The 21,737-nt window shown below is 40.8% G+C and overlaps 4 protein-coding genes across 9 annotated transcripts; 2 read left to right on the plus strand and 2 right to left on the minus strand.

The window, feature by feature from the left end:
* Window positions 1-1,309: 1,309 nt before the first annotated feature.
* zgc:154075 (uncharacterized protein LOC556929 homolog) lies at window positions 1,310-6,462 on the minus strand. 5 transcript variants are annotated; one of them, XM_034536577.1, is made up of 15 exons: window positions 6,437-6,462; window positions 5,706-5,767; window positions 5,366-5,477; window positions 4,941-5,025; window positions 4,785-4,858; window positions 4,593-4,652; window positions 4,200-4,307; window positions 3,982-4,038; window positions 3,617-3,747; window positions 3,411-3,465; window positions 3,221-3,313; window positions 2,949-3,083; window positions 2,682-2,783; window positions 1,940-2,101; window positions 1,310-1,660 (listed from the first exon to the last, which is right to left on the minus strand). In XM_034536577.1, exons 2-15 carry the CDS (start codon window positions 5,717-5,719, stop codon window positions 1,490-1,492), a joined length of 1,359 nt encoding a protein of 452 aa, XP_034392468.1. In that variant the 5' UTR covers window positions 5,720-5,767; window positions 6,437-6,462; the 3' UTR covers window positions 1,310-1,489. The 5 variants fall into 5 exon arrangements, with proteins under 5 accessions (XP_034392468.1, XP_034392467.1, XP_034392470.1 ...); XM_034536576.1 differs by having other exon boundaries at window positions 6,336-6,451; XM_034536579.1 differs by lacking the exon at window positions 6,437-6,462 and adding an exon at window positions 6,336-6,391 and having other exon boundaries at window positions 5,366-5,496.
* A 31-nt stretch (window positions 6,463-6,493) lies between these two features.
* taf10 (TAF10 RNA polymerase II, TATA box binding protein (TBP)-associated factor) lies at window positions 6,494-9,640 on the plus strand. Its single transcript, XM_034536583.1, has 5 exons — window positions 6,494-6,898; window positions 7,205-7,356; window positions 7,897-7,961; window positions 9,015-9,129; window positions 9,331-9,640. Exons 1-5 carry the CDS (start codon window positions 6,766-6,768, stop codon window positions 9,418-9,420), a joined length of 555 nt encoding a protein of 184 aa, XP_034392474.1. The 5' UTR covers window positions 6,494-6,765; the 3' UTR covers window positions 9,421-9,640.
* A 328-nt stretch (window positions 9,641-9,968) lies between these two features.
* Window positions 9,969-20,086, plus strand: ppih (peptidylprolyl isomerase H (cyclophilin H)). The gene is made up of 9 exons (XM_034536584.1): window positions 9,969-10,168; window positions 15,075-15,139; window positions 15,229-15,252; window positions 17,445-17,489; window positions 18,079-18,121; window positions 18,508-18,600; window positions 18,870-18,957; window positions 19,061-19,101; window positions 19,518-20,086. Exons 1-9 carry the CDS (start codon window positions 10,103-10,105, stop codon window positions 19,584-19,586), a joined length of 534 nt encoding a protein of 177 aa, XP_034392475.1. The 5' UTR covers window positions 9,969-10,102; the 3' UTR covers window positions 19,587-20,086.
* On the minus strand, window positions 11,690-14,609 carry si:dkeyp-100a1.6 (probable G-protein coupled receptor 160). 2 transcript variants are annotated; one of them, XM_034536582.1, is made up of 2 exons: window positions 14,410-14,609; window positions 11,690-12,955 (listed from the first exon to the last, which is right to left on the minus strand). In XM_034536582.1, the coding sequence occupies exon 2, from the start codon at window positions 12,868-12,870 to the stop codon at window positions 11,836-11,838; it is 1,035 nt and encodes a 344-aa protein (XP_034392473.1). In that variant the 5' UTR covers window positions 12,871-12,955; window positions 14,410-14,609; the 3' UTR covers window positions 11,690-11,835. The 2 variants fall into 2 exon arrangements, with proteins under 2 accessions (XP_034392473.1, XP_034392472.1); XM_034536581.1 differs by lacking the exon at window positions 14,410-14,609 and adding an exon at window positions 13,516-13,603.
* Window positions 20,087-21,737: the final 1,651 nt, after the last annotated feature.

Below are 21,737 nucleotides of genomic sequence, written 5' to 3' on the forward strand. Positions count from 1 at the left end.
GTGCATTTATTCACAGTCAGCGTTAGTTACGAATTCAATACATTTATTTGGGTTATTTAATGAATTCTCTCCAGAGTTGTAGTATTTTTATATTTATTTTTTTACATTTAAGCCTAAGCCTTTCAAGGACTGTTCAGAGTGAAATAAACTGTCAACAAACTGGTCGCGTTCATGGATGTCCTGAGATATAAATTCTGCACAGGTCCCAGTCATGTGTGCGAGACGACATTAAGACCAAACAATGATTCAAAGACAATTTCAATTAAGTATGTTTTTACTATAAATTATAGGAACACTTCACATGAACACTACTTAAATCAAACAATAACAATATGACAAGCTGAACAACAAATTATCAAGTTCTTGGCTTGGTACGGCACTTGAACAGGTTCACTCACTCACCTCATTCACTTCACTCATTCACAAACAAACAAACACACTATTAAAATCCCTGAGCGATATATAAACTAAACAATCAGCCTCATTGCACGCCAGGATTTGGCCCTCAGTTCACTCAATTGGTTTAAAAGGAGAAACTACAAGGAATAGGGTTAAAATGTTAACTCATAGATATAAACAGGAAACTTACATAAGGCGCCTTATAAAACAAATGTATTATTATTATTATTATTACATTAAGACATTTATTATTTTGATTGACACATTCTCTGAAATGTTGTGTACATATCCAAATGTAGCATTATCTTATTAAATATGTGCTCATTTGCATACATTTCCAGAACAGAAATCTGAACATTGGATTAATCCAAATCCAAATTACTCTAATATGTCAAATTAGAGTCTAAGGTGTTTTTTAGAGAGAATTTTGTATATCTATCTCTTTTTATCAGATAAATTAGAAAACACTGTCAACAGCAAACCTGAACAAACCTGTAAAAAAACTTCACAATTTAGGTAGGAATGAAACTAAAAAGTTTGGTTGAAGAGCTAGTGAAGTGGAGAATTATGTCTGGGAGTAAGAGAAAAAACTAATTTGAAGGAAAAAAGCCTTTAAAAGATATGTTTTGTAAAATTCCTTCATTTTGCAAGACACTACTACAGATGAATAGGGTACAACTTCACCTCCATTAAATTCATCTTCTTCCCTTTCGCTTTCCTCTTTCACCGCCCTGTCTCCCAATCAAGTTCTTACCTTGGTAACCTCCGCCCACCCGACCACCTGCCCCCGTCCCATCTCACATTCTCCAGTCTATTGCTCCCGACCTTCTTCCCTTTCTCACCTCCCTCTCAACTGTCTGTTTCCCTCACTCTCTGAAGGAGGCAAGAATCAACCCTCTCCTGAAGAAACCCACTCTCAACCCGTCTGAAGTTTGTACTCATGGTTGAATGCACTTATTGTAAGTCGCTTTGGATAAAAGCGTCAGCTAAATGACATGTAATGTAATGTACAACAATTAACAAATTGAAAACACCATGGAACTAAGATAATTAGTGAACTTCTGCTAAGCTTCATTATAGTGTTTGATTTTTACGTTGAGATCATTTTAACATCAGTGTGTTTTTCAGTCATCGGTCTTTGGCCAATTTTACCACAGTACACCACCCGGCCCTCCAGTCGAGAACGCTCCGCTTCAAACACCAGCAAATGGCTCAGCAGTGTCTCTTCAGGACCCGAACGGATGTGGGAGGGATCATTGTTCTGCACTCAAAAACACATCAACCATCACAGTCAGTGTTTCCAAGTCCTACACATGAATTGAATGTTATGTTTCCTCCACAAGTACCAAAATATAAATACAGTAACTATTCTTAATCTGGCCTTAATGTGGCAAACAACTGCAAGTACAGGTCATCTGTCAGTACAAGGCAAAGATGTTAACCACATGGGTTGATACCGGGCCGGGCAGAGGAGGAAAACTAAACTGGAAGCTGTACATTGACAAAGAAAATGAAAAAGAAAGTATTTATCAGCACTCACAGCCACAGCAGAAATGAAGGCACCCATAAGGTGGTAGTCTGCTCCACCATGTCCACTCATGCCAAAGTGCCGGGGGGCGTCATTGTGTGCCTTGTGCTTTGTGGATCTCTTGGTCAGAAAGTCAAACACATGTACCTCGTGGCCGTCACATGACAGCTCCCCCTGTAGAGACACAGTTCATTATATTGGTAGTATTTAACCGTGCAGCCATCGTGAAATGTAAATGACAATATGATTCTGTTTGGCGTAACCAGGATTCATGCATGTAAATATGTGATTGGGCTTTAAATATGTGGATGAATGGGATCTAATCACTACACACAGATTAAAGAAACCTTGTTTAAAGCCTTCCCTGAAGAGTGGAGGCATTACATTACATTAAATATCATTTAGCTGGCAGTTTTATCCAAAGCGACTTGTCATAGCAGCATATTAATGCCTGTAATTTTGAAATGGCATCTTAAACAATCACATATTGGTATAAGTGGCGTTCACATACTTTGGCAATACAGTGTCTGTGGTCAACACTACTTTGATATTTAACGTTTTCACTATCACCCCCTTTCGGTCTACAATAAATGAAGCGTTTTCATTTGGCAGAATTACTTTGATTTCTGTGAATCAATGGCTGATTTATCTTTTTCCTGCTAGCTTCCATTTTTTTTAGCATTTCTTGTTTCTTCCATTTTAGCATTTCTCGCCCCCTTTTCTTTTAGGCAATGCATATTCCCTCCAGTCCTACCTTGCTGCCATAGATTGTTGTTTTCCGCTTGCATATCTCCTCAGTGAATGCCACCATGGAAAAGGCTGCCGTCAGACCCCCTTCAAACTCCATGTTAACAACCTGGGAGAACAGAATAGATTCAACAATGATCTGAGAGTTTATGTTTGTCTCGTTTATGTTTGATACTGCCATTGATACAGGTCTGTCAAGTTTGATTTGAGCATCAACAAAGCTTAATTGGTCAGTCAGAAGAACGGTTTTGATAGAATGCCAGTGTTTTCTAACCTGGTTACTGCACACATCATTGTCACACTCGTAGACACAGCGGCCATACGGCCCGGTCCTCAGGGCCTCAGTCACGGACTCGATGTCTGGGAGCGAGCTTGGACATATGACTGAAACAGGCCAGCCAGTGTGACCCTAGGACACGGACACACACACACACACACACAGACACACACACACACACATTACATATGACATCATGTATAGCAACCTACGTATTATGTTCACAGATTGTTCAGTGTAATTGATCGTTGTTTGAATAAGGTGCTAACCTGTTTCACTCTGTCCAAGTAGATTTTGGAGGCCGAGTATGGACAGTTTCCTTCTATTGAACAATCCAGGCAGCGATTTCCGGCACCTGTCGGCTGACAAAACTGGCAGTGTCATATTTCATATTCATGCTTAGTCAATAAAGTGTCCATTTCTTTTGGTGAGGCGACATACTGTGACGAGACCACAGACCTTGTTTTCTTTTCCAAAGTGGCTGACGGATCCAAAAGATGACACTTTCACACACCTGCCAAGTACAAAGTTAGTTAGAATGAAAAACAGGACGACCTCACAGAACAACCACCTCGTCCGCCTGAAAACATGGAGACGTTGGTCCAACCAGAGCATCCCGAGCACCAGATGAGCTCGGAGTTGATCACTGATGGCCGATGGTTTACCTGCGTGGTCCGGCCCAGTGATGGATTAGGTCGATGTCATGGCACGATTTAGCCAAAAGAGCAAAAGAGCTCTCCGCTTCATTCCTCCAGTTCCCTCGAACAAATGAGTGAGCAAAGTGATAAAACCCGACCTGGAAGAAGAGGTTGACAAGACTAATCTGTACAAGTTCAGCCTTGATAAAAAAAATAAAAACAATTTAAAATAATTTGTGACAGATTTTACACTGCGCCTTATACAACAATGTGTTTTACAATGCCTTACAGCCCACTGCTGTCAGGAGGTGATTACTGCAGTGATACAATACAGCAGGAATCATTGAAGACACACCTGCTACTGAATACACATTTATAATCTGCATTATTACCGGCTCAAGGTGTTGAATGTGTATCACATCACCGATTACTCCAGCATCTATCAGTTCCTAGAAACAAAACAAAAACAAGGTAAATTATTACGTTGACTTTTGTGATTTACAACTTGTGTAAGAAAATGTTGTGTTCTGTTCCAAAACCGTGACCCGTGCCTGGTGGAGAAAACTGTCAAATGTTTTCATGAACAGAGAGTATGGCAGAAAATGTTCACCTTTATCTTGTGGATGACCGGATCATACCGGAGAACATGACCCACGGATAGCATCACGCCACTCTGAGTGCAAGCCTCCACAATTGCTGTGCAGTCTTCGGCAGTTGTCTAATGTCACACGATCACATCGGGGTGCGAGGGAGGCACGAGTGTCACACAAACGCAATCGTGGAAAGGAGAAGGGAGAGAAGGGTGTTTCGTATTTCAGAAACTGACACAAAATAGTATATTTTTTCTGAAGTTTGTGTAGTGATTAAAAAAAAATTAAGAAATGACAATCTAACATGAAACAAATGACTGTGCAAATCAATCTGTAGGATCATTTCACCCATATCAATGTTAACGTTACACTCTTGTCTTATAACGATTCGTTTTTATTTACAAAACACTCACTGCCATTGGTTTCTCCAGCAGAATATGGTAGCCCTGCTTTGCAAAGGCCACCGCGGGTTCCTGAGGAACAAAGACTAGATTATTAGATGGACTAGCCAAAGAACAATGACAAAGTCTATAAATCAGACAGATAATGGGGTGTGTACATACATACATAAACATACATGTATATAAAATATATTGTATATTTACCTTATGGAGGCGGTCTGGTGTACAAATTAACACTGCATCTGCAAACTTCTCTCTTTGAACTATACTGTGCCAGTCTAGAAAAAGAAGAAAAAACACCTTTCAATAATATAGTATAAGGCAGATAATTTTTGACAATTCAATGCATTTTATGCTCACCTTCAAATATGTTTTCATCTAAAATGTTGTGTTGCTGTTGAAGTTTAGTGCGAGCAAATCTCCTTGGATCCGCTACTCCAACAACCTGAAATAGGGAAGCTGACAACTTAATACCCGAGAAGTGGTATAAAAAGACAATACAGATAATTTACTTAAGTAAAGTATCAATACAGAAAGAGGAAATCCTAAATTCGAAATCCTAAATTCGGTAAAAATTAAATAAAACATGATCAAAACCTATATGAACCTATACATAGCACAAGGATTTGCTACTTGTACTGTGATATAAACTTGTATATCATAAATGTTTCGCCCATAAACATCTCGTCAATGATCTCATCTTGATCATCTGGGATGTTATGGTGAACACAAGAGTGACTTATTGCCTTGTTGACAGGCCGCAGGGCAACCTTTCCTCTACTGACCATAACGCGGTCAGGGTGGAGGGACGCAAACTGTGAGTAGATCTCTCCTCGACTGCCGGCTCCCACCACGATCACACGGACGACGGTCGAAGTCATTCTAGCACCCTGTGAACTGTGACACGAATCAAAGCCTGGAGAGGAACACTCATCATTTGACACAGTCTGCAAGATACTTCCAATGATCTGTTTTTATTTTTTATTTACTTCATCTAGTTATCTCAACACATCAATTGAAGGGGAACTAAATACATAATGTAAACACACCTGTATCCGTTCAAATACACTGAATAACAGATACATAATATGTATCAGCTCGTGACATGGTGGTTTGACACAGTACCTGTTTTGTCCCATCCAGCTGTCAAAACCTCCCGTCGGTCTTCCACGTTGTTCCAGTTTTGTCTGAAGTCCAACACAAACACATCGGAGTGCAGTGAGCAAGACGTTTGACTCGTCTTACCAGTCTGTGTTTACAACAGCTGAGGTTACTTCTTCGAACACAAAAGCCAAGCAGTCACTAAGTAGCGTAGCGCCCCCTCGCGGGTGCACGAGGCCCTTCTGCTGCATTCACAGCTACTCGTAAATAATTGTTTCTCGTATGGAAATAGGAGCTTGTTAGAATGTTAAAGAACTTAATTTTCGAACTCACAAATGTCTCTGTTCAAAAAGGACCATTAACGTTAATCTTTCACAAGCAGGGCAACACAACACGTCGCGCAACGGATATAAAAAATATTACCGACAGCACACGAAGGCACCATTTTAGTTCCATCTTCGAAGTATTACTATCTTCTTGGCTACAGTCTATGATTACTTATGTGTTTTGCCTTAAGCTATATTCTTCCTCTATTAATAACAGATAGATAAACATATTATGTTTATTTATTACAATGGGCAGATAACACGTAAAGTTGTAACAAGTAAAGGGGTTTAATAGTAATACTAAATCTCTGGTAACGGTATTAGTCACCTGTTAGCTATAAAGCTGTCTACCAAACCAAATAAGTCGTTTGCTCAACAAACAGCAGATGACACACGAGCTTAGATTTTAAATACACGCCAAACCGTAACTCTAGAACATTTTCGGGAATCTTCGGCTACTTTCGTCAGATACGATCTAAGGGTCACATGACGCGACTGGCTCCTCCACAGCACGAGCTCAGCCTTCTGCTGCTCGTTAACGCTAGCTTCAAACATTCCTAATGCTAGCTAGCTAGCTCCTGATTAAGCTATTTTAACAACATTGTGGTTAGAAAAGCAGCTTTACTTCACAACCCAGGGCTGTGTAGGAGACTCGTGTTAGAGCTATACAGCACAGGATCGCGCTTTTTGGGCATATTTGTACATTTTCTCTGCGCTAGCTAGCCAAGGTTAGCGCGTTAGCTAACTGTACCAGCAACATGAACATAGACAACGTTAATCAGTCTGTCACAACCGGAGTGTCCTCCTCGACCTCTTCCACTTCAAGTAACTGTATCGTAAACGATAATGCAACTACGAACGTCAGCAGCATCCATTCGGTCACGAGTAACGGTAACGTGAACTTATGTGACTTTTACTAATGTTATTGTCCTTGTTGTACGTGTACTACTTGTGTTACTTCAAGGCAGAACAGCTAACGCTAGTTTATTTGGTTTGTTTCCCTGTTGTAAGAACGTGATGCATCATCATGGGTAACTTTATTTGATTTTCTGCTTGGACTTTCAGCAACCTTTCTTGAGGCAAAACTGCTAAACACATTTTCCTAGAAGTGAAAACTGTAACACGTCATTAATTGCGCACTGTACACGATTTTTTTTAGATAAAAAAATTAATTAATCCCAAACATTTGTGTTTCAGCTTCAGCGGCCATGGTGACCCCATCAGCGGACTTGTCTGTCTCAAACGGCGTTTATGTTCCCGGTGGGATCACCAACGGAGACATGAAGCCGGCCCTCGCCACCACGCCCCTGGCAGATTTCCTTATGCAGTTGGAAGAATACACTCCCACGGTAAATCAAGTTGTCAATCAGATTACTTTATGCTGTGGTCACAAATTCGTAATGCTGCATATGAGTTATTAACTACTAAATTATGCCTAATGTTGGAAATGCCTTGCAAGTTGTGTCTCCCCTGTAAGCCACATCCATTGATCACCATCACCAAGGCAAAATGAAATTCATTCGTAAAAAATATTTCTACATAAAGTATCCAGGTGGGATAACTGAAAAAGCAAGGCATTCAGTAATGTTGATGCAAAAATCCTATACATCCTGTATTGCCATAAAGCTGCACTGCTGAATAGATTCTGTTGGTACAAACAATATACTGCAATAGAAAATTGCAGACAACATTCTATTGACATTCATGGAAACATATCCCCCTTCCCTTCGTGAACATTAGATTTGTTTTTGTCTGACTGAGACGAGGCTAACCGTTTCCTTCGGGGCTCAGAGGCTGTACCAGTGTTCTTGCTACTTTTAATTTCATACAATGATAATGTTCTTCACAAACACGTTAAAGTGGGCTTTATTATTTTATTTTTTTTCCAGATTCCTGATGCAGTAACGGGCTACTACCTAAACCGGGCTGGCTTTGAGGCTTCTGACCCAAGAATGTAAGTGCAACAATGACTGACTCTTTGAAGTACAGGCAACCTTCAAGCTCCAGTGTGAGTGGCTCCATCTGATACCCGATGAAGCAAAATGGACAAATCAAGGTGCTGTTATTAGACTTACAGGACAGGCACAAAGGGAGTGCTTTAACAGCTGTAGGTGGAGTGCTTTGAATGTGGGAATGATAGGGACATTGTAAAGCCCTTAAAAACACTGTATATTATTATATTTAACTTTTAAAATGACTTGTTGGGGGTATAATTATTTGAGAAACTGATTACTTACTTAAATGTTTCAATTAAAATCATGTCTAAGCTTGCATGTGTTGCACTTACGAAGTAGAGATCCTCACTATGACATATTTTCAGGATGAATTTATTATGAAAGGATGTTAAAAGTCACAATTCAGAGAGTGTTTGGTTTTCTTGTTTTTTCTTTAAATTTCTACCTACCAACTGAAGAAGAACCAGACCTTCGGCCTTATATTCGTACCTTCATTGCACCTACAGATGATTTACATAGGGGTAGCTTATAAATAACACACCTTATAATGTGCAGTATATTAATGTAAAACATAGAACACAATAATTATGTATATACACATGTATAGCATTTAACATATGTACCACAAATGTAAAGTCTTAAAAAAGAGGCTGTATGTTTAATCAATACCTTGGACAAGCTGTTTAGTATGTTTCCTTATGGTTTTATTGATTTCTGGAAAAAACGTTGCATCATATAGTATGTGCGTAAGTAATTTGGATACATTTTTCTAATAATTGCTATTGTTGGATTGACTTTAATCAAATGGTAGGTGCGGTCGTATGCGGTACACATCAGTACTGCTATTGATCTTCACTGAGCCGAGTCGCCCATTTATTGTCATCGTTATGATAGTTGCTGTCATGATTTCTTGGAAGAGAAAAGTGAAAATGAGCTGAGGAATTCTTTGATCTGACTTAAACTTATTTTTTTCCATGAAAGACAGAAACATGATGGCTGTGTACAGACAGTGAAAACCACAACAATGATTTTCTTTTTTAAAATTTCTTTAGAATCCGTCTGATCTCCCTCGCTTCTCAGAAGTTTATCTCAGACATTGCCAATGATGCGCTGCAGTACTGTAAAATGAAGGGTACCGCCTCGGGAAGCTCAAGGAATAAAACAAAGGTCAGTGTTTCTCTCAGCTTGAACACATGCTTTTAATTATTGTATGTAGGTTTTAAATGTAAAACCTACATACAATAATTTGAAACCGCTGTATGCGTTGTTAGAAGATGGTGAGAGAGGTAGTTGTCAACCTTTACCCAGCTGTGATCTTGTTGTTCTTGATAGTTACTGGGTTTGTATTTGTTTTTCTTTTCTCTATAGGATAAGAAGTACACTCTGACTATGGAGGACCTGTCTCCTGCCCTATCAGAATATGGCGTCAATGTCAAGAAACCCTATTACTTCACATAGAAATGACTTTCTTTGAGGCTTTTTGCTTTTGCTAGTTGTGTGTCCCTGCTGACCCACTAGAGTCTGTCAACACCTTTTATTGCTAAATGTTTTTTTGATCATCGTGCTGTAGTACAGCTTTGACAAATAGTTGTCACTTTGCCATTTGTTGTTTTTTGTGGAGCCACCTTTGCATTATGTTAAATTGTTTAATTAAGTTTTGTTGTGAAAATAAAACCCTTACAAAAAACTTTGTCTGTGAGGTTACATTTGTCCAATGGAAGTATAAGTACTAAACATTTTTGTATATACTTTGTCATAAAGGCACTTGTTTAGCTTATTGTTCAAAAGTAAAATGCAGCTCAATTAAAATACATCAACACTTCCTAGAAATGTTTAACTAGAAAGATTGCTTTAGGAAAAACCACAAAATAACAAAACTATAATCACACGTGGAAATGCAAATAAGTGCAACAGCACAAGTCCTGTTTTTAGGTGCAAACGATGACATTTAAATGACCGCCAGATGGCAGTCTGCAGGATAATCCACTCTTTTACTATCGCGCTTTCTCACGAGGGCAGTATTTTGACCCCAACTGCGATCCGTAACATGTCTCCTGGAGATTCAATAGTTCCCACATCTATGGTGTTACCCGGCGAATAGCATTTTTATTTAGTTTTGACGAGCGAGGAAGCGGTCACAATGTCTGTGCAAATAACGAATCCAAACAACCCGATTGTCTTCTTCGACATAACCATAGGAGGGCAGGTGAGTAGAGCGAAAACAAACGCGTACACAGAAGTTTATCTCCGAGCTAACGTTAAGTTACCGTCGCCACATCTCGACTTGATATCGTGTTAACCGTTGCGATCCACTGAACCACGTGGGTTGCTATCTCGACGTCTTTATTTAATACACGTGTCTGATACTCGGAGCAATAAACGAAGCTGGTTCTGCATTTAAATCGCGCGGTTTATATTGCGGTGCGCATCTTGTAGCGCAATTAAGGTAACGTACATTACGGGTTTGTTTCGCCGACCGATAAACAAATCCCTCCAGATCGTGATTCAAATGTATATTGTTTTATCTTCAGTACCCCGCTTTTTTTATTCCAGACCAAGATAGAGACCTCCACGCCTTTAGTTCCTGTGAGACCTCACTAGGCTGGCTCGGTGCGCCCACATGCGTCCGGGAGGGAAGTCTTGAGGAGGGGCGATGCATAGCGCAGACTAAACGTACACTTCCACTACATGTTTGCCTCTTGTAGTATTTTGTTGTGTTTTTAATTATTCTAATGGGTCGCAAGTTGTCAAACCTGTGACCTCTTTGTTAAGTAAAATGTGCTTTTTGGCATCAGTGGCGCGCAGTGACCGCCTGGCGTCACTCCGCACCGTGACGTTCTAGCCATGCTATTCGCTAAATCAAATACACTTTGTACGTCAACCGGATCGTTGACGTCTTCATTAATCGCCGTTTAAATCATTCCACGTGCTCTGTACGGATCTCCGGAGCTTTATGATCTCCCGTACACGAGCGGAGGCGATACTTCTCCCACTTTTCTCATATTATTGCTCCAAAAGACACGCATCAAAGTGCAAAGTGGTCCAGTGGATATGATCTCGGAGACCCCGAACTGTGTGACGTGACCCGGAAGTATCTTAAGCAATAACAGCTGGTGAACCTCTATCAAAGCTAACGAAACGCGTTAATGTTTCCTGTTGTTTCTGACGATATGCACAGATCAACAGTTATTTTTCATTTATCCATATGTAAATGCGGTGCAGGATAAATATGAATGGATTGTGACAAACATTTCGTTTATTTATGTATTTTCATCATGTAACAAGTAAAAAACAAACAAAAACAAACAAGAATAACAAATAAAGTGAACAGTAAATGTAGAATCTGTCAATAAAGAAACTTTCATAAGCAGCAAAGTATAAACATAACAGGTCTGGAAAAAAGGTAGAAAATACACACCCACACAATTGAAAGACTGGGATTTTGGATATGTATTTAGAAACCTGTTTGGGACAGAAAGTTAGAAGAGAATAGATATAAATCATGAGTCAACGTAGCATTTCCCTGCAGGTCTAAAAGTATCTTCAAAAATGTCCTTCATAACAAACAAACACATTTAGAACATTGATGGTGATTTTTGTAAGTTTTTACAAAAGTTTTGCTTAATGATCACAGCTTTAAGCAAAACATTGCTCGGCTGCAGCGTTTTGCTGTTTGCTCAAAAGCACTCCTGCTACAGAGCTGGAAGATGCACATTTGTGTCTTGGCTTCAGTGTAAGCAGCAAACCCAACTTTTAAAAAGGTGAACCGTTCATAGTTGCCAGCTCAAGTCTTTACTCACTTTCTCACATCATGGTTCTCGTTGGCTGTCGAGTCTGCCGCGTCTCAAGTTTTATTGTGGACCTCTTTCTCTATTACACACAGAGGAGAGTGTGCTTCTTCTCGTGTGACGGGTTGAATGGCTGCTGTCCTGTCCCTTTGCTCAAATGCCAGTAAATGGGCCACATGCAGATGTTATCTGGGAGCCTATATGGTTCTTGTGTGTCGCTATATGCCCAAAACACCACACCCATCAGTAAACTGACGGTGCACTCCAACCACAGAAGATTAACAGTGATGTAGGCCGGTACTCCAAAGCCGAGCACTATGCAGACCACAGACACCGTAAGATAAGGCATCCAAAATAGGCTGAAGGCCAGTATTATGCTGAACCATAGAGGTGGGCACGGACAGACGATCTCCTCCAGTGACTTCTCCTCGATGCCGTTTGTCTCCATGCAGTTAGTTGGGTTGGACAACAAGTCGCTGTGGTTCTCTGGTTCTTCCATCCTTGCATATATCCGATCGGCTTCTCTCACCCACTGGGGAATCGTGGACCAAAAGGGCAGCATTGTGCAAACTACTGCTAAGAAAAGCCCCACAGTGAAGTAGGAAATCAGTGTGGACTCCGGTACTTTACACACTAGAGCAGATAGCCCATCCGGTAAATCCATTTCAATCAAATTAGCTTTGACGGACCCAATGGAGTAAATTAGGGCTAGGATCCACACCAGCAATGCCAAGGCTGTGTGCCTTAAGAATTTGGAGTAGTTGCTCTGTTTGCCGAGGCAGGTACCTTCTAAACAGTAGTCCAATAAACCCAGGCACATCATGGGCAGCGGCAGCGCTTCATACGTCGTAGAGGCATGGGCCAAGATGAAGCAGAGTGAACCAAGATACCGCTCAGGCTCGAGAAATAACACGCTTGAAAAAAAAAGCACCATCACAAAGTCGGCCAGGACCATGTACAGACTGCACATGTTTAAAAAGGAGGTATACCATTTCCGGCAGCACATGTAGAGGACCGTCACGTCCAGGCCCAGCTTGAGAACCACAAGTACCAGATACTCGTTTACGTTGTCTGTGTGGCAGCCAGACGTCTCATCCTTTTGCGCTAAAATGGCCAGCATTCTGAGAAAGGGGTTCGGTCTTTGATACGCTGTCAACGTTTGAGCTGACGGGGCTCAGTTCAGCGCGGAGATGCTCCAGGAAAGGCTGCGGAGGACAAGATTATATTGGTCAGGAACGATGGCTGAACAAATAATAGACTGCAAATAGTTAATGATTTAAAGAAAGTGCGTGGATGCATGAATCCAGTCCACAACATTAATTGGCAAGAGGCGGTTGCGTAGGAGATTGGAAGCCACCCAGATCCGGACACGTCTGATCTCATAATCAATTTAGTTTTTAGATGACAGCTTTTATAACCAAGTGCAGTGCATGCTCGGTATACTTTTTTTCCGCCAGATATGGTGGTATTCTAACTTAATAGTCCTGTTTAATGGCACACCCCACACGAGTTGTGATCAATGTAGAGCAGCAGAAAAGTCCCCCCATATTATTCATATAAACGGTAACCATGCTCTGAGCAATGATATATTACCCCGGCAATTATTTGTAAAAAGTTAAAAAATGAATCAAATACAACGTCCTACAACAATGGTAATCATTATTTCCAGCGTTATTAAACCAGAGAAGCAAGTTCTGCCAGTTGGAGCGTGCATTTTACGAAGTCAAAATCAACAAAATAAAGACTGTCGCTAAGCCATCTGTACCTGCGTGCTCAGGGTTGTCCTAGTTCAGTGAGTTTCAGTGGAGATCCAGGCAGAGGCCCTGCATGCAAGACCCGTTGGAATATGACTCGTCAGGTGAAGCGCTTCATTTGAGATAGCTATTTATTTGCTCCACCTTCCCATTGTGAATGCTGACAACTAATAGTCCACGCCTTCTGCGTCTTGATGGGAGCCTGCCTATTATGTTCATATGCCCCAGAGCTGTCTGCCTCTCATTTTGGTTTAAATGTCTTTTATAGCAGCAGATCAACTGGGTGGAAACACAGCGTCTGTGCTTGACTGGTTTAAAGAACACCCCGTGACTGCTTTTGTTTACCTGTGCCAGAAGGAAACTGCTTTTTAAATGTGGACTGTCTAAGGATGCTTACAAGTACATAACACAATCAGATGTGTATCCTCTGGCTACAGTCTCAGTTATGTTTGCAAAACACTTGAGTACAGCACCTTACAAGTTGAGAAGCAAAAGCATGTCATTTTTAGATTTCATCAGAATTTAGAAACAGAAGTAGTCGGTCACAAATGCACCTCTACAGGTCCTGATATGATCCTCTAGATGAGTGTGTTGGTCAAATATGAGCTGGCAGCTAGTTTACAGAACGTTATCTGTCAAATAAAAAAAGGTTGATTTTTAATTTCAGAGGCATTCGTCTTTGGGGTCAGGTGAAACACTTTAGCCTCATAGGCAAATCACTGCAGTGCGCTTTTCTCTTTTTATAGTTTTTGTTTCTGAATCCAAAGTGATTTTTTGACCTAAAACTATAAACCCTCATTCCAGCATCACAACACAAGTAGTTCAACAATATACATTCCTCAAAAGATAGGCAACACAGTCATAAGTCTGTGTATTTCTCATAAGAAAATTACAACCTGTCCTACCTTTTGTTGGGCATGTCGGGGTCCAGGAAGAGAAAACCGCTCTGCAGATCCAATGTTCAGCTGGTGTTTGTTCCAAACCAACACTCAGTCCCTATATTTATTTTCATAACCTGATAGAGAGAGAGAGAGAGAGGGGGGGGGGCGATTCTTTTTTTACAACAGCACATTGTTTGTTTTCACACACGCAGACAGTCTCACGAACATTGATGTCAGTCAGACATTTGCATGAGCTTCCGGGTTGCGCCAGGCCTGGGTGGACAACCGCACACATTCACACACACACACATACACACACAGAACTTATGGAGATGATTTTAAAGTGTGTCACGAAGATGTCATTTACATTTTACATTATGTATGCTTTGACCACTGGGAATCAGAAGTCAGACAAAAGAGCTTATGCAGCATTGTTGCATTGAAACGGAGTCTACTAGCAAGAAATGGGACAATGTGTCATTCCAGACGGGAAATCCTCTCGTAGAGAAGAGTCTCTGGGTATAACTGGTTAGTGTAGATGAGGCATTCTGTCTTATACTTGCCGTAACAAGCCATGCTATGTAGTTTTGCATGAGGCGGAACACTTTCTCACACTTTGTTTTTAGGTGTATAAGTTTCATTGTTTCTCTTTTAATTTGCGTTTGACTGTTTTCTCATCTGTTTGCCAGGATATCGGACGGATGAAGATCGAGCTGTTTGCCGACGTGGTTCCAAAGACGGCAGAGAATTTCCGGTGAGGAGAAAGTCAGCATTACATACGTCTGTTTTTCAGGACTGACAGGTTTGAGTGTTCTAAAGTTGTTTCCTAATCATCTGTTACAGGCAGTTCTGCACTGGCGAGTTCAGGTATGTGTATGAAACGTCACCGTCCTCCACGCATGCCCTCAAGAATTCTCCTTTATCAGATTAAGGAATATTAATGTATTGCACAAAAGGTTTCTGCTGGAGTAACCTAATTATTTGGCCACGTGTGTTTACTTTGTGGTTTTTATGTGGGTGCATGGCAAAAAAGCGACTCAGTCCTTTCATTTAAGTGTCATGTGTAGCTTAACACTTGCTGTTTCGGTTATCAGTTAAAACACGTGAGCCAGTGCACAACGTCATAACCTTCTCATCTGAATGGGTTCATTCAGAGAAAGGAAGCTTTTAACCCTGTGTGTGTGTGTGTGTGTGTGTGTGTGTGTGTGTGTGTGTGTGTGTGTGTGTGTGTGTGTGTGTGTGTGTGTGTGTGTGTGTGTGTGTGTGTGTGTGTGTGTGTGTGTGTGTGTGTGTGTGTATGTGTGTGTGTGTGTGTGTGTGTGTGTGTGTGTGTGTGTGTGTGTGTGTGTGTGTGTGTGTGTGTGTGTGTGTGTGTGTGTGTGTGTGTGTGTGTGTGTGTGTGTGTGTGTGTGTGTGTGTGTGTGTGTGTGTGTGTGTGTGTGTGTGTGTGTGTGTGTGTGTGTGTGTGTGTGTGTGTGTGTGTGTGTGTGTCCAGCGATTTTAAGACCTGCGCTGTGACTGAGGCTGATGTCTCGTTATGCACTTGACCCTTGTCCGTCCTGCTGCTCCTTTTTGCAAATATGACATGAAACTCTCTCCAAAACACACACACCTTTAAATGAATACCAGCTACACAGGTTGGTATTCACAGCTGCCAGTTCAAAATACTGGTCCTGTGGCATCGCCCCATACCCATTTCCTTGTTTACTGATTGACTTGTGGCATAACAGATCAAAGTTCATTCATGATCTGTACCGACCCCCTTCACCGTTCGGCGCGCTCGTGAAGCGCTGATTTAAATACACCATGTATGGAGGTTCCATTCGGTCACATTTGATGTGTTCATGCTCTGTTCACTAAAAATAAGCATTGGGCGGAGTTAAATTATAACTATCGTGAATAAATTGAGTTGTTTGAATAATATGTTTTCACAGCAATGTAAAATAGATATTAGAGAGGGAGTTAAGAGCTGTTTAGCCTCCGAACACGAGCCCAACGTTCCAGTTCCCTACTGGTGCTCTGTTGTAGACATGTGATGTTCAGGAACCTCGGTGTGACAGTCGACAGTCAACTCTCCCTGACCGCCAACATTACCGCAACAACACGCTCCTGTAGGTACATGCTGTACAACATCAGGAGAATACGACCTCTTCTCACTCAGAAGGCGGCACAGGTTCTGGTCCAGGCTCTGGTCATCTCACGGCTAGACTACTGTAACTCCCTCCTGGCAGGTCTACCTGCTAATGCCATTCGACCGCTACAGCTCATCCAGAATGCAGCTGCTCGACTGGTCTTCAACCTCCCGAAATGTACCCACACTACTCCGCTCCTCCGCGACCTTCACTGGTTACCGGTGGCCGCCCGCATCCGCTTCAAAACATTGGTACTTGCGTACCGTGCTGTGAACAGATTGGGTCCGGTCTACATCCAGGACATGGTCAAACCGTACACCCCACCCCGTTCACTTCGCTCTGCTTCTGCATTCGGCTCGTAGCTCCTTCACTACGAGCTAAACACTCAACAAAGTCACGACTGTTTGCTGTGCTGGCTCCTCATTGGTGGAATGAGCTCCCCATTGACATCAGGACAGCAGACAGTCTCTACATCTTCCGTCGCAAACTAAAAACGCATCTCTTTCGACCATACCTTGAATAGGGAAGGTAGAGCCGCAGTAGCACTTTAGTAGCACTTAAATGGCTCTTACTGACAGCACTTTGTAGTTTAACACTTTCGTAGCACTTAAATGGCACTTACTGATAGCACTTTGTAGTTTAACGTTATTGAAGAAATTGTACTTGTTTGATTCTTGTTGTTCTGAGTTTGGACTCATGGTTTAATGCACTTATTGTAAGTCGCTTTGGATAAAAGCGTTAGCTAAGTGACATGTAATGTAATGTTCAAGAGGCGTGGCCTGGTGCAGGGTTCGTACCCATCCCTGTCTCTCAATGTGTAGGGATCGAACATTTACTGTGGAAACTTGCATGACAAATGTGGACACAACTGCTTTGTGAAGTAATTGCTTGTATTACACTACAGTTTAACTGTGTTCTGTCCTACAGGAAGGATGGAGTCTCCATTGGTTTCAAAGGTTGCCTGTTCCACAGGTACACGCTGTGGCGGTTTGATATGTTTAGCTCCTTATTTGGCCCACACTGGCTGATAGGCTCGTTATTTAAACTGGTTGTATCATGAAGCAGCCTCCTGGCTGTCCACTGTCAACCCGAGCATTCAGGCTGTTTCTGTGCCTGATTTTCTTAATTTTACAGTTATAGAGGCAAAATGACTCGTGAGTAAGTACGATCCTGGACACAGACTGAAATATTAGAACTTGGATGAGACATTAAAAGTTTTTTGTTTTTTTGTGATTCTTGTGCTGACCCTCAAAATCCACGTTAGACACCTAATGTTGACCAGATACTTGAGTACTATGTTCCATTTATTCGGTGTTTGTTCATTCATATGAAATGTCTACAATATATACATTAGAATGATCAAATGTATTTTATATTGTTTTAAGCACCACAATTAAACAGAAACTTGCAGTCATTTCTGGGAACTGTAGTGTTGGAAAAACATGATCACCTCCTGTTTTATTGTTCAAATTTTTTTGTAATCAAAATGGATTTTTCTTTTTTGACAATTATAAGCACTCCTATCAACCTGTCTACTGTAACAATATGTTTTCATTGGCAGGGTGATAAAAGACTTCATGATACAAGGCGGGGACTTTGTGAATGTAAGTACACAAACACCTTCTGCTGTCTGGTTAACGCTCTTGTTTTATCACTGTTTGCATTCATGGCTTCGATTAAAGCTGCAGAGAACTCACACTCTCAATCTTCTTCCATCTTTATAAGATGGCGATTACTCCTAGGCCTTTTTACTTTTAAATCCACTTCTATTTACCATTTCTTGTATTCATTAAATAAAATAAATTGTGCCAAGATGTCAGACAAACTGCAGGTGAATTTTGAATTCAGCAGGAGCACAATATGTAATATTTCGCCTCCTGGTGGACAAGTGGTGAATTACAGCTCATCTTATCGTATAGCTGTTTCTTTTCTACTTCGTGAGCCCCATCTTATGGTCTCTTTGTGTGTTTTTACTTGTCTTTTTGTGAAGGGTGATGGAACTGGTATCTGCAGCATCTACAGAGGTCCATTTGTAGACGAAAACTTTAAAATGAAGCACTCTGCACCTGGTCTTCTGGCCATGGTATGTATGTAGATCAAGGCTTAGAGGTTGGGGACACTGGAAGGAAGGATACTTTTTTTCTTTTGTTATTTGGTTTTTTGGTAAATTAATAATAATGGCTATTATACTGTAAACAAATAACTAGTTAATTAAGATTTGATTATTCCACTGAAAGTGGATTGACACCAGCCTGTATAGACAATATGATTTGATTCATTCATTCAAAGGGAACTAACCCTGACCAATATAGACTATTAATTAATGTTTTCATTAATCTGTGTCTTACTCAGGCAAACAGTGGGCCCGGGACAAATGGTTGTCAGTTTTTCATTACCTGCACCAAATGTGACTGGTTAGATGGGAAGCATGTGGTTTTTGGTGAGTATGTCTACGATGTTAACTGCATTCATATGTATTTGGAGCGCCATGTAAATGTGTGTATGTGCCAAGAGTTAAACAGCCTTGTTCTCACCCGTTTCAGGAAAAGTGGTTGATGGTTTGCTGGCCATGAGGAAAATTGAGGTAAAAACACATTGTAAAATTAATATATTGATATAATTGTGAGGGGAAGGAATATACTCATAATGGTGAACATGTTGCAATTGTGCAACCTGTTTAATGTTAAAGGGCTTTGCTTTACTTATTGTCTATAATATTTCACTCATACCTCAAATCAATTATGAAGAGAACTACGTACATATTTCATAATGTGTGTTATATGCTGTTTAACATTTTCATCTCAGCAGTGATGTTTAAAACATAAATGTTTCAAAACAGGCATCCAACCTGTGAAACCCCATCATTGACACTTGCAGTTATATTAATCTTGTACTGCTTTATGCTTATGTTATGCATGTCATGCAGTAATCGAACTACTGAAATGTGCATAAATTCACAAGGATCTGTGTATGACTGTTTGTGCTCCTTCCTGCCAACAGAATGTTCCTACGGGACCCAACAACAAGCCCAAGCTCCCCATCCTCATTGCACAGTGTGGAGAAATGTGATCCAGCTTCCTCACAACGCCACGCCAGAATCATGCGACCTCTGTATACATGAAGTAGTTTTATAGTCACTTGATACTCCTCAGCAGACATCAACCTACATGTTCTCTCCTGCGTGGATGAAGCCTTCTTCCATGGCGCACATTGAAGGGCACTTCCACAGTACATCATTTGGGCAATTATCTTGAGTTTGGTCAAACGGATTCCAGGTTTATCTGCCGAATCCAGACCCAGATAAGATGATTCACTCGTCAGGTGGGGTTTGGAACTGACAAGATGTGCTTAATATATTAGTTTTAATTTGTTTTTGCAAAACGTCATGTTCAGCACGGTTGTTTGGTCCAAGTGGAGACAATTTGTGCTTCCCATTGTGAAAAAGACGAATAAGAAATTGACCTTTTTTAAGCCTCAAGAAAGCATTGCTTGGCAGTTAAAACATTCTTATTCCTGTTTCAGTCAAACTGTTCATTGAAGATGAATAAATTGTTTTACGTTTTCATAAACTTATCTTGTTTCTTTGGGAAATGCTGTTTGTATCTGTTACTAGCATCATATTTACAGTGTTTATTTTAATTGTTGGGTTATATTTTCAATATTCAAAATTGCAATGTTGTTCAACTTCTCTTACCCCCAAATAGTAAATATGTATTTATTTTTGTAAGTATGAATGTGTAATTAGTTTGAATTTTAAGTTCACAGTTGTAACACACAATTTTAATTGCAACCATCTTCACAAAATATATGTATCCGTTACAATATTACCAGTAGCCATAATCTGAAATTGTCAGTCTATCAGGCTCTTCTTGTATTTTATATTTTTTATCCATAAAATATGTATTTAAAATTCAACTGACACTTTTATCCAAAGTAATAAGTGCATTCAATTTTTTCAGCATTTAATAGTGTGAGAACACACCCAGTGAAAATACAGTTTGGTTTTCATGAGCTTATTTTCCCCAGGGCTGTTTTCATCTTGAGTTTGGAAATGCGTAGAATGAGTCATAGTCCAGAGATCTATATTTGAACTCTGAAGTGATGCTGGGTAATAATCAATCTCACATGAGGGAAATACTTCCCAGTTAAAGGCACGACAGTCCTCCAAGTCGCAGAGCAATCCTCTGCCTAACTTATGGCTACCTCCTCTTATACATACAAATCCAAGCCGCCAGACCCCTCCCCCATCCACGCTCTTCTGCCGTGGACCTTGTTCCCGTGGCACAAAAGAATCCTTTCAGATGGATACTCTGTTCTTATGGAGGCAGGAAGAAGGTTTTTTTTAGGGGAGGGGGGGTCTCTTCGTGGAGAGGCTCGCTGGGGGTCAATGCTGAAGCCCATCTTTGTGTGGGAGAACGGGACTCAGCCATTAACAGCAAGCTCCTTACACATCAGCCAGTGCTCGTAAACAGTGCCAGTGGAGCATTAACATGACAATGGGTGAGGGGCTGCGGTGGGGTGGTCTCACTCTCGGGCAGGGTATGTCGGCACTGCGCTACTGGAAGAGGATTTTGGATGATGACTGCATTTAAACAGTGTTGGGCAGGGAAATCATATAGTATGTTGTTACACCAGGATGTTATTTGAGCGTATACCATATGCAATAAGAAATGTAATCATTTGAAGAATATACAGCATTTCAAGTGTCCTCCCGGTGAATCTTAAATAATTTAAAGACGCAATCAAATGGCATGTTTGATCTTTAAATTATGAAGGAACATTACGGCTATTGTTCATCCTCGGTGTTGTGTCCTGATATGACCTTCATTCAAAACAATCAACACATTATTTGGCAATGATCTCTAATAATATCAAGTGTAATAGTAGGACATTTGAAATAGTTAATCAGTTCTGTATTTAGGTGTGCAGAGTAAAGCTGTCGACATTGACATGCTGTGTATAGGCTGGTGAGAACTTCATGTTCTTACAGCACTTCAACGTGCTCTCTTCCTAAAGCTCCCAAGGTTTCGTGTATGTTTGAGGCAACTGTGACGATGCAGTAACAATTAGGAATATAACATGTACATCATGTTCGGTTAATAATATATTGAGACTTTCCTAATCCTTCCCTTAAATTGGGTCAATATTCCCTAATTACATTTCCACAGGGCTGCACTCAGTGCTCATGGGGCTACAGACAGTGTGCAATGTCTTAGACAT

Source organism: Cyclopterus lumpus, chromosome 7 (genome assembly GCF_009769545.1).
Source record: "Cyclopterus lumpus isolate fCycLum1 chromosome 7, fCycLum1.pri, whole genome shotgun sequence".
NCBI classification, from domain to species: Eukaryota; Metazoa; Chordata; class Actinopteri; order Perciformes; family Cyclopteridae; genus Cyclopterus; species Cyclopterus lumpus.

What these genes read in the sequence shown, in the direction of transcription:
- ppih (XM_034536584.1), top strand. Translation starts at nt 10,103, where the DNA reads ATGTCTGTGCAAATAACGAATCCAAACAACCCGATTGTCTTCTTCGAC. An exon ending in AAAGGTTGCCTGTTCCACAG is followed by an intron (nt 17,490 to 18,078) that starts GTACACGCTGTG and finishes TTTCATTGGCAG; the next exon opens with GGTGATAAAAGACTTCATGA. An exon ending in TGGGAAGCATGTGGTTTTTG is followed by an intron (nt 18,958 to 19,060) that starts GTGAGTATGTCT and finishes CACCCGTTTCAG; the next exon opens with GAAAAGTGGTTGATGGTTTG.
- taf10 (XM_034536583.1), top strand. Translation starts at nt 6,766, where the DNA reads ATGAACATAGACAACGTTAATCAGTCTGTCACAACCGGAGTGTCCTCC. An exon ending in GAGGCTTCTGACCCAAGAAT is followed by an intron (nt 7,962 to 9,014) that starts GTAAGTGCAACA and finishes AAATTTCTTTAG; the next exon opens with AATCCGTCTGATCTCCCTCG. An exon ending in GCTCAAGGAATAAAACAAAG is followed by an intron (nt 9,130 to 9,330) that starts GTCAGTGTTTCT and finishes TTTTCTCTATAG; the next exon opens with GATAAGAAGTACACTCTGAC.
- zgc:154075 (XM_034536575.1), bottom strand. Translation starts at nt 6,137, where the DNA reads ATGGAACTAAAATGGTGCCTTCGTGTGCTGTCG. An exon ending in ACTTTGGAAAAGAAAACAAG is followed by an intron (nt 3,314 to 3,410) that starts GTCTGTGGTCTC and finishes CAGTTTTGTCAG; the next exon opens with CCGACAGGTGCCGGAAATCG. An exon ending in CAACAATCTATGGCAGCAAG is followed by an intron (nt 2,102 to 2,681) that starts GTAGGACTGGAG and finishes GTGTCTCTACAG; the next exon opens with GGGGAGCTGTCATGTGACGG.
- si:dkeyp-100a1.6 (XM_034536582.1), bottom strand. Translation starts at nt 12,870, where the DNA reads ATGCTGGCCATTTTAGCGCAAAAGGATGAGACGTCTGGCTGCCACACA.